The sequence below is a fragment of the Urocampus carinirostris genome, chromosome 20 (assembly GCF_059441175.1).
Source record: "Urocampus carinirostris isolate Australia breed hairy pipefish chromosome 20, RoL_Ucar_1.0, whole genome shotgun sequence".
NCBI classification, from domain to species: Eukaryota; Metazoa; Chordata; class Actinopteri; order Syngnathiformes; family Syngnathidae; genus Urocampus; species Urocampus carinirostris.
The window spans coordinates 8554868-8570925 of record NC_142368.1 but is presented as its reverse complement, the minus strand read 5'-3'; the positions used below and the strand labels follow the sequence as shown (position 1 = coordinate 8570925).

Sequence of the window (16058 nt, the reverse complement as noted above, 5' to 3'; positions counted from 1 at the left end):
GGACTTGTTCAAAGAAACGTCAGGAACAAAGAATGTCAAACACACTTTCTACGTCTTGTAAGTAAAACTCAAGCTTGTCTGGGACATAAAGACGCATACAGTCATGTTAAAAGGCTAAGAAGACACATTCAGAAAATATGCTAATGTTTGGGGACTTCTTCCAAAAACATCAGAGACATGGAATGTCAAAGACACGTTCTACGAATTGAGTCAGGTGACAAGTTTGTTTATTGAGTGTCGAGGAGAGTTGTGACATCCGCAAAAATGGAACACGTTGGCTATGATACTTTCACGGTTGACATTTTCAGAAAGCGTAAAGAACATTTTTTGGACGCACTTGCCACATGTCAAACCGGGAAAGTTATTGGCGAAGCTCAATGAAGTCACGCTTTTTGGGATTCCACCAAAAAAGTGTAAAGAAAAGATCCAGTCTGGTAGCTAGCTTCCAGTTCATAGACTGCTTACGAGATCACCTGATAAAAATTATCAAAATTTGATTGGTCCTAAGATTAAACAGCATTCTGCACCGGACATGAGCGGTTTCACGGCTCTTTGATAGTTAGCTCGCTGGCAAAACGTGATGCTGATGCAGCTCGCCGCGGCGACGGTCACTTGAACATGACGGGCTGTCGGCGCGAGAGCATTGACGTGCTAATGTTAGCGCGGCGCCTGCGTGGCTGTTGCTGGCGAATGCATAGTTGTGCAGTGGCGACACACAAAAGAGGAAGGAAAGAAAATGAGTCAGCATTATTGGTCATTAATTCACATTTGCAGGCGTGATCATTACGCGTTTCATAAGTGTCCGTATTCGGCTTCATCAATCGCGCGCGCGGAAAACGAGAATTACCGCGTGAATAGAGAGAACCTGATGTTTCCTGGCACGTAAACTGGGAGCGAGGAGGAGGAAGCGTTCGACGGAACATCAGTCCTGTCAAATTCAAGCCCTCATCGTCAAACCCCTGGGAAAGCTGGACGAAAATATTAGAACGAGGAAGGAAGAGGAAAGAAAAAAAAAAAAAAAAAAGAGGTGTTTCCCTGCCAATTGGTCATCCGTTGTCACTTGAAGGTGGCCTGCATCATGGCGGTGGCGTAGGTGGGTCGCGCCTGGCGGTTCTGGATGGCGCTGCGCAAATACTGGACCCCGCCGCAACGTTCCCAGATCTCTTCGAACTGGCGGGGGAGGATCTCGGCGCCCCGTTTGCGGGACAGGCCCGTCTCGTCCAGACTGAGCTCGCACATCTCCATGTCGTCTTTGCCTGAAGGAGACAATGCCCGATTCCCAAAATAATCAGCATTTCAGAATCAAAATCACCTTCATTGTTATTGTGGTTCTACAATGAGATTACAGTAAAATATATACTATAAAGACACATGAATAGAAAAGAAATATTCATGTAATGTGTTCACCTCTAGTATAAAGTATTAACATCTGAAATAAGAACTATACACAACCAGGATATTGAGCTCGAACCGGGCACTGGACATATTGCGCTTAAAACTGTAACAGTCAACGTGACAACTAAACTATATGACAAAATTGATTCTTAACTATTTCAATGCCAGACAGTTTTCTCAACTTGGAAGATGCCAGCCATTTTTTGCAATTCTGACTCATTTCTTAAGAGTTCTGTAGCTAAATAGTCATAGGTCAAAAGAAAGCTTGAACGTATGTTTCTAGTCGACAACAGCGCCTTGAAAATACTCATTTCCAAGAAAACCTGAAAAAAAAAAACACTTTGTGAAAGGATGCATTTCAAGCAGAACTATCACTTTGGTGTTTTTTTCCAGGCATTTGTGATACCTCCAATATCTGGGGATGGGAGGATTACTTTCAAAATAAAATCTGATACAGTGACTAGTAACCTGTTGAAAAACGTAATCAGTAACGTAATCCGAATATTATAATACTGATGTAACTGGATTACTCCGATACCAAATATGCTAATAAAAGTAAAAAAAACTATGAATAAAATTACCAATTGGTGTTTAACATAAATTAACAATGCCACCTTGAAAAAGAAACCCAGATTAAGTAGTTGCTTCTAACTACGTAGTACTAAGCGAAAATAACACATTATCTTTTACATGGCAGACAAGATATGCTCGGTTTTAGTACACATTTAGAAGATATCGAGAACCCAATATTGTTTTAAACACGCTAATCGAAATTTTTAAGTAACTTCTTGTTTGAAGCGGGGATACCAAACCTCTTGAAAGAACAGTATTAAGATTTACCAGGCTAAGTTAATTATTCTCGCAATGATCAGATAGTGGATTTTGAACAACTATGAACTGCAAAATACAAAAAGATCAAATTTACTAAATGTCCCTGAACACATCATTTGCAAGCAACTAGTGTCTCTTGTGTCAGTGATTGAAATTATGAGATTGAACCTTCCCGTGTGGAGTTTGCATGTTCTCCCTGTGCTTGCGTGGGTTTCCTCCCACATTCCAAAAACCTGCATTTCAGGTTAATTGGCCCGTCCAAGTTTTCTCAAGGTGTGAATGAGCGAGTGAGTTGTCTGTCTGTGTGTCCTGCGACTGGCTGGCAACCAGTTGAGGGTGTCCCCTTGCCCACTGCCCGAAGACCGCTGGGACGGGCTCCAGCACCCCCGCGACCCTATTGAGGATAAGCGGTGCAGATAATGGATGTAAGGTATCCTGATTAAGTAATGCCGTTACATGAATTCGGTTACTCCTCTAACACTGCCAATTTCTGAACAGTTTTTTCCTTGCTAAATAACATTTTACTGTAAGATCACAGAGTTGATGCATGAACTTTCCCCTCATTGCTTTCCCTCAGTCGATCTCATAACATAATATAGAAGCCACGGAAAGGCTGTGTAAGGCAATATGATTGCACTCACCTGGATTTCTTAAGGCTCCTTGGTGTACCCCAATTCAAACTATATTTTCCATTGAGTTAAATAGCTGGCTACATTTTACCGCACTTGCTTGAGAAAATAAATAAATAAATGAATAAAAGTTATTAAGATAATAAATTTTATGCAAAAAAAAAAACACTTTCAACGTTTTTAAAAAGATCAAATGTATTGCTTAAAAGGGGAGATTTTACTTTGCTATTATTTTAAAGTTTTTATTGGTAAATATATTTGTATATTTGTGGTGTTTCAAAACCAATCCCCTCATAAACAAATAGACAATGAAAATAACTTGTGCAGGAAAAGGCAAATGAGAAAAAATGGGTTGGCTTAAGTTATCTTTATTCTTCATTTAGATTTAAGACTATCGGCACATACTAAAATTTACATATCTCAATCAGCCATTTAGTTTTTCCCGGCCCTGCCCATATTTCTTCAACCGGGTGCTACCCGCGACTCAAAAAGCTTTCCCATTCTCGTAGCTAAAACATATTGTGGAATCTAGAGCAGTGCACTTGCAAAGTTCTTCCTTTGAATTTAGTATTTCAGTTTGGGGTTTAAAAATAAAAAATTCAATTAGTCTTAGCTCAATCTGCATGATTACATTTTAGAACAATAAACGATCGAACTTTAAACACATTTATTTACATTTTATTCTACAGGGTGTCTCAAAAAAATGTACTCGCAATGAATCATGTTCGCAAATGTTCAAAGTGATGACCATTATTGTCCAGACAACGCTGTAACGCGCAAACGTCGCGAAACAGATAAAAAGAGTGAGTACATTTTTTTGAGACACCCTGTTTATAAAACGTATGCTGCACATCGTATTTAAATCAACTCAAAATGTTTTAGTATAGCACTCAAAGTGCTATACTAAAACATTTAACGTACAGTACATTAATCCGTTAATTGATGTGTATTGTAAAATCTTAGGCATGACTAGGGGGCAATGACGCCTCGTAGGACAACGCCACAATAAATAAATTGGCTGCTGTTTATCATAAGAGAAGAAATGCAATGGCAAAGCGAAGCCACTAGATAGCAGCGTCAGTGTCATTTTTAAGCAGACTTGTTTGAAACATGAAAATAATTTTAAGCATTTACAAGCACTTGACCCAAAATTCAAGCACTTTTCTAAAACATTAAATTTCAAGCGTTTTGAAGGATTTCAAGCGCCCGTTCGAACCCTGATTTATACTTGAAATCAATTTCAACCGGCTCGTCAGTAAATGCCATTGGTGCAGGCCGTGCTCACCGGCCACGAGGAGGATGGGGTGCTTGTCGGGGTGCAGCTCCATCTGCCGGGCGATCCAAGGCCCGTCGAAGTGGGCGTACCACCAGCCCTTTTTCTTGCCCTCCGGGTCTTTGTACTGGTCGCCCGGCCGGATGAACGGAATGCGGAAGAAACGCTGCTGCCGATTCAGGGACACGTCATACTGGCGGGCTGGCACAGGGGGGACCGCATTCTGCTGGGCTGGGGGCGGCCACACGGAGAAGAGGCATAAGACGCTGGAGTTAATAACGTAAATTAGCACGTTCTGTCTGTGTTGGGAATCAGTCCACAGGGTCTCTGTTTGCTAAACACGGCCAATTTATATTTAAGAATGTTTCCAGTAGTTGTCGCCAGGTTCACAATTTAGTTTAGTTGATTTATTAGGTGAGGTATTGTTTTTTAAACCATACCATCTGGAATATCAGTGGAAATGATGAACTACTGTATTTTTAGGACTGTAAGGCGTGCCCAAAATCCCCAAATTGGCCAGAAAGTTGAACGTGCGCCTAGTATTTTGGTGCGCCCTATATGCAGACAATATTGAGAATGCGTTACCTCATTTGTCCGGACATGTATCAGTCAATAATTGATCACTGAACGCAAGTGCATATTGATGGTAGCAACAGTGCTTAAATAGATAGCAAAAGTAAGAGCACCGGGCCGCCAGGGATATGGACGGGTGGGAGCGCTATATTTTATCCACTGCTAGAGATTCAAACGTCACATGAAAAGGCACTAGGTCTTATGTCATTATCACACTATTGTAAGTCCCAATACCATATATGCTAAAGTGAATGTTGTTTGACTTTTTTTGAAAGTGACAAACGTTTTGAATGCATACATCCATGCGTTTATATATTTCAGGACAACTGATTCACTTCCCACAACGCCGTTCTCATTCAGTTCAGAATGCCCAAGTTACTCCCCACAATTACCTTACTGTCATTCGGTTAGGAATATCATGCATCTTGTAATGACTTTGCGAGTACAACTGACGGGTTTCATTTCTGACAATATTTTTGCGGCCCGGCCCAAAACAACATTGACAATTTGCTACCCTGACAAAAAAAATATTGTTATGAGATACAACCTTATGCCTTCTGAGATGTTGTTTGTATCCCTACTTGGGTAGTCGACAGTATCTGGCACACTCCACACTACGATCGTACATTCCCATTGCATCTTATGTTATGCAGTTGTGATCAGTGGCATATTCCAACAGATCAAACGAAATTTTGTGCAACCCTAAGCCTTGCGGTGGTTATAACTATGTGCACCTTATAATCGGTGCTCCTTAAAATGTGGAAAACACGGTAATTCCCTGTCACTGGCAGCGAAATTCCTTTTGGAGGGCCCAATTTTGCATCCCTGCAATATGGATTCCCAACACAGTTGCTGTGACAGTATGGACCACAATGCCGTTCACCCACCAGCTGACTCGCTCTAAAATGATTTGCTTGCCGTTTCTTTCCAATCAAACTATTTGTTAGTTGAAAAAAAGGCCGCATAGATAAAAGCTGCCGGAACACAAAGAAGACGGGAGGAAGTGTTGCACTACCCTGCAAAGCATTCAATCAGATGCTAATGGGGGCATTGAGCTGAACAATCATTAATGTAATTAAAAATGGAGTAGCTGAAACTTGGTAAGACAAATCAAAACATAAGCAGTTTAGAGTGTTAACAAAAAATAGACAGTATTTTTAGTCTTTTTGACCGATTTTAAGGAACTACGATTTCACACTTTGAATACAAAATAGACTCTTAATTTGTTCTGCCCTTTTTAAGCAGTAAAGCGAGGATTTCCTTCCAGTAGCGTGGAAACAGTTACTAGAATTCATTTTGTGTACTAAAGAGGTCCAGCAAATTTCATAAAATAGTAAGAACCCCCAACCCAAAAGACTTGATAGCCTTGGTAGAAAAAGGGGAGACAAACACAAGATGCAAGAGATTCAACATAAAAAGAGAAGGAAAAAATAGAGGGAATAGGAAGATTTCCAAAGGGAAAGTCAAATCAAAAACCTTCGTTACAATGTTCTTAGGAACCCACAAGTTTAAATTCCCTCTCTTACTGAACCAGACATTTGCAAAGTCTTTGTGCCGTTTCCCAGCAGGATAAGCACTCTCTTGCATTTCTGTCTTATCTCCTTGAGTAAGAGAGCCAGGTTTTTGGAAGCCCCACTATCCTGCAAAGACCCCATAATAACTTACAAAACCTTTGTGAAATATTATCTAAATACACTCCAAATTAAATTATTGCACTTATTCTATAAGACTACCTATACTACCAAATTTAATCAGGCACATGAGACTCCGCTGCTTGGCGGAAACTGCTGGTGGAATAAAACGCTTTCAATGTTCACGCACATGCACACCACAGCGCAAGCAGGTTGCTATGGAAACCCTCACCGTTTCTAAGACCAGCCGTTGTTTAAATTAAAAAAAAAAAAAAAAAAAAAAAAAAATCCCAGCGGCACCGTGGGAGCAGACACCAGGAAGGGACGGGATCAGTGAGGGGTGGCGGGGTGGTTAGTAATAATGCTATGCTCTAAATTCTAAAACAAACTTACACTTACGGCCTTTTATCATAGATGGAGCACCACCTGGAAGTAAACATGGCATTAAACACCCACACCCTCGGACTAATGGTAGGGGGGATGAAACGCACACAAACACAGAAAATAGGGGACACGTCAATTTCTTGTTGTGACTGTCAATTAAAGAGGGACTTGACATCTCAATGACGGCCTTTCATAGAGAACAACAAAGATTCTTCTTCGGTGACCCTGGTAAAAGTGGTTATACAAAGAGCATAAACAAACAAGGAGATAATTTCACGAACATACCATAGTCAGTGACCGATTTGGGTGCCCGCTGATCTGTGGCAGTGTTCCTTTTTTTATTTTTGGATTTCCAGGCATGGTAGACCTTCAGCCGGCGGTGGAACTCCTCCCGGCACGCCGCCAGCAGCTCGATGTCTACGGAGCACAAGCGCGTGTTAAGACTCGCGCAACATTGCTCAAGTGCAAAAGGTTTCATCTCACCGCAGGAAGTGTTGATGGCGTCTCTGAGTTCGGCATACTTCCATTTGCTAAGTTGGTATTTGCTGCTAGCGACTCCGGCCGCTTTGTTAGCCTGGACCTGAGGAGCTCTGATGATGACCAAACAGAAAACACACACAAAAAAAAGGTTGCGGGATATCAGTGGGAAAACAGAAACTAGTATTTAGCCTGGAGCGCTAGTTGCGAAACGGGACAACGAATATGTCAAGTCTTGGCGAAAGGAAGTCATTTCACACAATCAAGTTACATCCTGTTCGGCGACCTTCACCATCACCGTCAGTGATTCAGTGGATTTCAAAATAAAGGGATTTTCCGGGTGATTGAAGACAAAATAATCAACACGTGAAAAGCGATAAAGTTGATTTTAAAATCAGCCGGCCAATCAGTAAGCAAGACAACACCACCAGTGATCATTCGGGGATTAAGGAATCCGAGACGTTTACACGCACCTCGCCAGGAGCTCGCTCATTTCTTTTGCCATCTCCTCCCTACAAGGTTTCATCATTATTATCAACATCATTCAACAAAATGCAGCGGTACCTCTTTATACGAGCACTTCAAATACGAGAATTTTGGTATACGAGTTTTATTTCAAACAAAAATCTTGCTATCTATACAATCCAGTTCACGAGCAGTCCCAGTGGCTATCACAAGAGACTGTTTACCGCACGTCCATTTTGAAATTGTGCATTAAACATTTCTTGTTTTTACGCTCACTTAAAGTTACAGTAACTTTAATGTTAAGTGTACAGTAATTGATTTCGGATCATCGACAGTCTCTCGATCTCGTACCTGTAATCCTCCGCTAATTGCACCCCTTGTTAATAATTGCAAATCCTCCTTATTAACCGATGATGAACCTAGGAAACACAATGGGGCAACTATTCCTTCACAGCAAGAAAGACTATGTAGAATCTAGATGAGATTGGTCTTTTTTTAATGTTTCCCGTAAAATAATTGTTGTACGGTGTACACGATTTGAAATGAGCAAAAACTATGAAATAAGGGGAACACAAACATGTTTTATTCGAGTATTTGATCTTCGTCACTCTTTCTTGCAAATCCCCCACCAGACCCAACCTCACTACTTCCTCAGCAACACACACAAACCTTTGTTACAGCGACTGGTGAGTGCTCATAATAGACTGGCATTTTATTTCCTTTTTAGAATCATATTTATCTAATTAATGTATTTTTTATGGTAATCACTATTTGAATGTGTTTTTAGTGATACGGAAGATATTTTATAGCTATGCTGTGTTTACTTTGAGACTTTTGGGAGGTTGGGAAAGGGCCAATTAGTTTTTATTATCTCATAAAGGGAAAATTTCCTGGTTACATGAGCAATTCAAGCAACGAGCATGATCCTGTAATAAATTAAGCTCGTGTGAAGAGGTACCACTGGACGCAACTAAAACAATTTATGATGCACAACGGCGCTCAGTAGCATCCGTTCCTTTGTTTGCCTTTTGTTTGCTGTTACCTACATGCTCAAATTCAACGCTTTGGGAGCAGTGGAACCGCTGAAAACACAAAACCAGACGACTGTTACAAAAACACAACTGAATTAAAGGTGTGGCCCGCAGGTCCAATCAGAAAACACTTCCTGTCTGACTCCACGGCATGCAAGGGGTTTAGAGGTCAGAAGTTAGAGGGTCGGAGGAGTCGTAATGGGAGTTCAGAGTTCTTACGCTGCTCGTTCGGGAGATGACGGAAGCGACGACTCGGCACTGCCGGGAGGAGAACAACCAAACGTTAAAAATGACTTCTAAGCTCGTTCCCGTCAACCCGTTGATGGTGTTCGGTATGGTATCAGCTTGAAGCTGACACACGGTGCTCTGACGGAGCTTTTACCTGCGGAGAGCGGCATCGTTCTGCGATTCGTCTGGGATGAGTTCGGACTCGCTGCGGGCGATCCTCAGCGCCAACTCCCGGTCTCGCCGCTCCTGCTCCTGAACTGCCTGGCGTGAAATTTCCTCTTCTCGGTCCGCCTCCAGTTGCTTTTCCATTTCCAACTATATGAACAAAAGTCACAACTTGGGAGCAAAATCAAAACATGCACCCATTATCTTCCGCTTATCCGGGGTAGGTCGAGGGGGCAGCAGCCTCACCAGGGCATGTTAAACTTCCCTATCCCCAGCCACTACTTCGTTTTTCACCTGGACATAACTTTCAACCTGGAAAAAATGTCTTCAGAGGGCAGTATTTTTGTGCTTTGAATACAAGTTTGTTTTTCTAATAGTTACTCCTCTAAAGAATAATAAGCATGTCGGGTCTTGAGAAATATAATGTACATGTTGGGACTGATGAGTCTTTGACATCTCATTTTTTAAAAATGGTGTCAAAAAGTTTACATTTCGAAAAAAAAAAAAAAATTGCGTTTCAGATTTATTCGTGTAAGATTTTTTTTAAACCTAAAACAGAACTGAAAAACTCTGGTGTATCTTATGATGAATCAGATGTTTAAAAAAAAAAAAACTTTTATGTTGGTATCGTGTTCTTAGTTTTCGTTGTCAAATATTCTAATTATGGCAAGTTTTCAATGTCACAATGCTTAGTTTGAGCTGAAAAAAGTGAAACATAATGTTAGACCGATTTTTAATAAAAAATTGGGGTTGCACTTTATACAAGTTTGTGTGGTACCTTTTTTATGATAGAAACCTGCACAAACTTACGCACATTCACATTTTCTAAAACTTAATAGAAGTTATATTTCTATAAAGGTGTGAAAACATGAGAATTTCTTTTTTTAGTGATTGTTTTGATAGGGCTTTATTTTGGTCTATTTTTTTTTACAGTTTTAGTTTATATTCTACTATTTTAAATAAGAAAAACACTGTTAAAACGTTTGGGTCATTACTGGGCAAAATCATTAACATAAAAAGAACTATTGCCATAAAATATCTCTTTGCAAAACAATTGCTTTCAGTAGTTTTTGTTTCAAAAAAGCAAACTACGCTGAAACCGCAGACTGCTAAATAATGGACCTTGTGTGTGATTAAAGAGGATCTAATCTTTAAATTTTTCATTTTTTTGTTTTACATGGTCTGAAAACACAGTTCTTTGTGAGCCCCAGATTATTAGTTCTGCCGCTGGGAGGTATTTGAACACAAACCTGCAGGATCTTCTGCTCCTCCTCTCTTCTCTTTCTCTCCTCCTCTTCCTGTTTTCTCTTCATCTCCATCTCAGCTTTTCTGTTAAAAAAAAAACAACCCAAAAAATAATGTCTGAGTGTCTGAGATTGTGTTTTAGGGAGTTAATGTGGATTGAGCCTTACGCGCGTCTCTCTTCTTCTTCCTCTAGGCGGCGGCGCTCTTCCTCCTCTCTTCTCTTCCTTTCCTTCTCCATCTCCTCCTGGATGAGACGCAGACGCTCACGTTCTTCCTCTTCCTTCTTCTTGTTTTGCATGGCCGTTAGCAGCTGCTCCGAGCGCGCCACAAGAGCTCGATACTCGTGGTCAATGTCCATGCGCCTCATCTCCGTAGCCTGGCGGAATGGGGAAAAACGGCAGCGATGACAACAGGGTCCGATCCAGCAACCGGTAGAGATTTCTCCAACCCACCTTAATTTTGACCATGAGGGCGGATATATCGGTATCCAGCTTCTCCACCTGTGCACTCATCTCCTCTTTACCCTCTTTTAGTCCTGCCACCACCTCGGTGAAGCTCTCCATCCTCTTCTTCAGGTGTCGCACCTTTACCAGGCCATCGATTCTGAGGAAAGCATGTTACGCGCAGTTTACACACAAGATAATTGCGGTTACAGGTGCCTGCGCCAATTGGCGCACGTCATGAAAGAGGATGGCGGAGAAAAAAAAAGGGTAGAACCATTTAAGGATAACGTAAAAGAAGATTGAAAATCTTGGAAAGAATGGAAAAAGAAGAGGCAGTTCTGACAACTTGGACAAGAAGGAACAAAGCGGCATCAGCAACCCACCGAGGTTTGTGCTTCTTCATGCAGAGCCACATGCGCACAGTCTTCTGCATGACTATGCACGCGCTCCGCCGGTACAAGATCTTGTTCTTCACTGCACACAGATGCACAACAACATACTTCAACACTTACACGTTCTCATGCTACCAACTCCAGGTTGAAGAGATCAAACAAGAGAAGGTTGCATTACTAGATTTTTTAATTGGTCATATCAAAACTCTGGAAGGAGAGAACAGGGAGGACGAAAAGGAAGCCAAAACACGGGAGTGGAGGAGGAAAGGTCTGATGAGGTCAACATGGTCCAGGATGAGGAAGTCGATTGGAAGGGCAAAAAAGAAGGGGAGAAGGATAAAAACAATGTAGAGGAAGCTGGAGATAAGAAAAAGAATGCTGACGAGGAATCCAAGGAGGCAAAGATTCAGGGGATTGCAAGAGGGAAGCCGTGAACAGGAAACAATAGAAACATTTTAAATTATTGCAATCAAATTCGATTTTTTTGCCAGGTCAACAGAAAATGCTCCGACCACTTGAGCACAACACAAATGCATACTTACGTTTGATGACTGACAGTGCACACCACTGCACCTTCTTCCAACGGCTGTGGATGATCCAGGTGTTGACACGCTGCACCAGTTCTGCTAGGTGATCTGGGTCCGACTTCATGATCTGGTCAAACTCGGCAAACTGAGGTAACAAAAAACATGAGAAAATATCAGCGCAAAAAGGTTTTATCTTAGTGGATAATTGCAGCACTTACCTTCCCAGGTCGGAAAAATACCCGAGTCAAACCGAATTTGTAGTCCTTATCATTCAGTCCCAAAGCTTTGAACAAGGCCTGAAACACAGAGGTAGCTTCAAAACCTTGTATTTTACAGAAATGAATGTCTGTGGCAACTCCAGTTGGACTAGAGAGCAAATAATATTTGTCAAAAAGAATATTGAGCTGGAAGTACCATCTGAGGTCAGCTATGACAACTTCTTGAGATACCCTCAGGTCTTTGTTATCTGGACCAATTTGTGGCTGGATAATTCTGACATACCTTGCAGAAAAGTCGTGGATCGAGGCGTGCCAGTTTAGGGGGCATGTACTTCTTGTACATGTTGTACAATTCGTGGAAAGGCGCTCTGGAGGGGAAGCCGCCTTGCATCAGGTCCAGCACGGACACCATGCCTGGTCAACAAAGATCATTGAGACGGTCACAATTCCATGCAAAACGACAATTGGGATTACCACTTGTGAGGCCCCTTCTCAAGGTTTCTTTCCTCACGCAGAGTTTTGGAGTTTTTCCTTGCTCGCATGTTGGTTTAAGATAAGGCGATGGTGTAATTGTAATCCTGTGCAGTTCTTTGAGACATTTTTGTGATCAAAGGCTATACGATTAAATGTGACTTGACGATCATTATTGGCTTTTCTCATCAGCGAGGGTGACGAGCACGGGTGTATATTCCACATTTTGAATTCTCAATTTGAGCTACATGCAAATTCATTTCTTTTTTCAAAATTATGTATAGATGCAGTTTTTGACACTAGGTTGCCTCACCTCTGCGTTTGTCACTTACTATGCTAGTTAAAGCCTAGAAAAAGTGAAACGAAATCTTACTGATTTTTAAAAGATGCGTGTTATGCTTGTGTGCGGGCTATATTAAAATATAGTAAATTTATTCATATTTGCCATTTTGAACAAACACAGATATCCATTTGTTCTATTTCAAATTATTTTAAATAAGTTGAATAAAGGCTTCAATGGCACCTTCCCATATGTTCATCACAATCTTCTCATTAATGTAAGCACAAATGTGATGAACACATCGGATATTGCGACAGAGACTTTATTCAACCTACCTAAATGGAAAAAAGAGAATTAACGTCAAAAACGTCAGTGGCACTTAATTCAGAACTAATTTTCAACGCCCTTAGCCGTCATCGGTAGTGAATGATTTCATGTTTTTTTTTGTTTTATACTGTGACATAATTGGTTATTCATACTCAATATGAGAGGAATGAGAGTACAAAACAGGCCACTTTAAATTGTGATGCTTGGCTGACCTGAGCACTGCAACTGGGAGAGGATCTGCGCGCCTTCAAACTGGTGGCTGATCATCTTTAAGTTGGGTTTAATGCAGCGGATGAAACTGGAACCCTGAGCAGCAACAACAACAATCACATAAGGTCACGAGGAGCTTAGAGTGTAGTTAAAGATAAAGGTCAAGGGTAATACTGACTGTACTGCGCAGCTTTTCCAGCAGAATATTCAACTGAGTCTGTGTGAAGAAGAAACAAAATTTGAGCGGTGTCAAAAATCAAAAGGTTACACTTGTTACAGTATCTTAATTGAACACTTAAAGTTCTTAGTGACCTATCATGGAATTTAACTTGATGAGTAATAGAGCAGATTATTTCTCCAGATAAAATGACTCAGCCTCTTAACCACAAATAAATGGCTCAGCCTCTCCTTAACCACAATAACACACATAAAGTGGCTAACCTTAAATTTGTTTCCGACACTGATGAATCCGAGTTTTCCTGCCCTCTGCTTGCCGTCATTAGCGTTGTTGGCATTATCAAAGAGTTCTCGGATGAACCGGTCGCTGGACTCGCTTAGCAGACATTCTAGCGACGTGTGCAGGGCATCGTTATTCTTTTCCACAAACTTGCTCTGAGGACCAACACCGCAATGTGTTATTTGTGAAAGACATCTGATTCTGAGGGATTCTTATGTTGATGATGGCCACAAATTACAACGCACCGTCTCGTAGCAAACAGCTCCCGCAAAGTGTCTGATGATAAATCCTTCGTCATCCCTCACGTTTCTATGAACTGCTAACTTGGATTTCCTTGGAACCTGACAAATGCATGCAAAAGTATACAAATGAAATACCATTGATTTTTGAAGAGGTTTAGTGGGATCCCGCAAAAACAATTGTCTTACAGTTAAGCGGAAGTGATTCTTGTGTTTGTTGTGCACAGTGTCTGTGAAGTGCTGGTCGCTGGGCTGCGGTAGACGATTTTCCTCATCGAGGATGTCCAGGATTCCTAGCATCTTGGCCTCCACCAGGTCTGCAAAATAGACGGGCATAATTTGAGTTACAGACCAGGTCAGGAGTCTTTAGCCATGAATCCTCTTGATGTGGTTTCGTACCAATGCAGTCCTGGTTGTCCACATAGTGAACCTCATTGACTCCCAGGCCCTCTTTTTGATACAGTTCTTGCTCCTGCGGATCAACACTGGATTTAGTCATCTTGTGAAAACCTCGGCTGAAAGACGCTGAGGTCAGTAATTACAATCTGGACGGATCTTAGCTAACTTAGCATCAACTTGGACATGGAGCCGAAGCAACAAACACTTCAAATAAGTATTTTTAAAAGGATTTTAAACTCCAGTGATGTTGCAACTCTTCATGTTACAAATTAAATGTGTTTGTGTTTAAATTAAAAAGTGCCCTGATGTAGACTTGAACAAGCCTTTACTTACACAACAATCACATTGATTTTTTTTAAAATGTGGGTTGCATGAAATGGAACGTCAAGGATATCTAAACATAAGTCCATTTGGCATTGGACTTGCAAATTTAATCTTCAATTTGCATTTGCTTTTCTTCCATCCATTCAGTTAAGTCTTGAAGTCAATAATGACCTGTTGCGTTCACAAATGTGTTAGGGGATGTTAGTTAAATATTATTAAAACAGGTCTGCAGTGTTATGAGAACACAGTACGCGAGGCACAAAGTTATGAGTCTGAATGTTATATGTGTTATATTTCAAAATAACGATCTTTGGGTATCTAATTACGTACGAAGATTAAAGTAAGTGTGACATTTAAAAGCCAAATAGATAAACACATAAAGAGTAAATAAAAAGAGCTCACGTTAAATAACAATAATTAACTACTATTCATTGTTATTTGTTCAATACCTGCAATATTTCTGTAGAACATTGAAGCGGCCTGGCACTCCACTTGTAACATTATTGGTGGGCCCCGTGTATTTGACTTGGACAACTGTGTTCACATGTCTGTGTTTTAAGGTTAAAAGCATTCTGACCTCTTTGAGGATGCGCTCATTAAAGAACTGCTGCAGTTTCTCGTTGCAGTAGTTGATGCAGAACTGCTCAAAACTGTTGTGTTCAAAGTATTCTGCATTGGAAAAGAAAACAGGAAAGGTTAATGACAAGCCTATGTGTCTGTGGGAAGCGGAAAACGTACTTACGCACCAAAGCCGGCAATGTCCAAGACGCCGATAAAGTTAGCGGACGACTGAAACGGGAAGCACTGGTTTACCCTAGTGACCACGTGGTCGAAGAGCCGGCTGTAGACCGCCTTGGCCAAAGCATCGCGAGCGTTGTTGGCCTGTTCCACTTTCAGAGGAACCCTAAAGCAGGCACACAACCAGCAATCAGTATCTATTTAGCCATTTAACAAGCACAAGCACTAATGGAACAGAGGTAGCGTACTTGATGATGGTTCCTTTGATGCCACCTGCTGAGGTGAGCATGACCCTGGAGGTGAGGCTTCCTTGAAGGTCCAGCTGGTCCAGACCCAGAAGCTCGGCGCAGTTTTGCAGCGTTTGGCTGGACTGCTTCTTGATGCTGCAGCCGCCTTACAAAGAACAGATGGAGAGACATTTGTAGAACCCGTAACACATCTAAAACACAAATCCCCTCCTCCGGACAATGTTTCTATGTAGTCAATTAAGATGTACATAAACTACTGTAAATTCTGGACTACATAGCACATCTGATTAAAAGCTACATGCGCAAATAAAATAACCAATCACAATTTTGTCTATGCACGGGCTGCACTGGATTTGAGGCCGCAGGCTTAAAAGGTGGTTTGCATTATTTGAGTTTTCCTTAAAAAAGTAGAAGGTTAAATGTTGTCTCTATTAAGTATATGTTTACAATACCCAACT

At 41.2% G+C, this 16058-nt stretch overlaps 1 protein-coding gene across 7 annotated transcripts in view; it reads right to left on the bottom strand.

The window, feature by feature from the left end:
* Positions 1–210: 210 nt before the first annotated feature.
* Positions 211–16058, bottom strand: part of myo6a (myosin VIa) — a 29351-nt gene continuing 13503 nt past the window's right edge. For 2 of the 7 annotated variants that reach the window (XM_088325229.1, XM_088325226.1), the window contains exons 12-36: positions 15601–15745; positions 15361–15518; positions 15192–15283; positions 14291–14363; positions 14081–14208; positions 13898–13993; positions 13637–13807; positions 13374–13412; positions 13198–13291; positions 12191–12321; positions 11908–11985; positions 11705–11834; positions 11154–11244; positions 10780–10930; positions 10495–10703; positions 10333–10411; positions 9072–9232; positions 8909–8947; positions 8705–8740; positions 7667–7705; positions 7200–7306; positions 7002–7133; positions 6726–6758; positions 4141–4359; positions 211–1256 (exon numbers count right to left, since the gene is read on the bottom strand). In XM_088325229.1, the coding sequence (XP_088181355.1) occupies positions 1057–1256; positions 4141–4359; positions 6726–6758; positions 7002–7133; positions 7200–7306; positions 7667–7705; positions 8705–8740; positions 8909–8947; positions 9072–9232; positions 10333–10411; positions 10495–10703; positions 10780–10930; positions 11154–11244; positions 11705–11834; positions 11908–11985; positions 12191–12321; positions 13198–13291; positions 13374–13412; positions 13637–13807; positions 13898–13993; positions 14081–14208; positions 14291–14363; positions 15192–15283; positions 15361–15518; positions 15601–15745 (2831 nt within the window). In that variant the 3' untranslated portion in view covers positions 211–1056. The remainder of the gene's footprint in view (positions 1257–4140; positions 4360–6725; positions 6759–7001; positions 7134–7199; positions 7307–7666; positions 7706–8704; positions 8741–8908; positions 8948–9071; positions 9233–10332; positions 10412–10494; positions 10704–10779; positions 10931–11153; positions 11245–11704; positions 11835–11907; positions 11986–12190; positions 12322–13197; positions 13292–13373; positions 13413–13636; positions 13808–13897; positions 13994–14080; positions 14209–14290; positions 14364–15191; positions 15284–15360; positions 15519–15600; positions 15746–16058) is intronic. The other 5 variants (XM_088325227.1, XM_088325228.1, XM_088325230.1 and 2 more) reach the window with 5 other exon arrangements.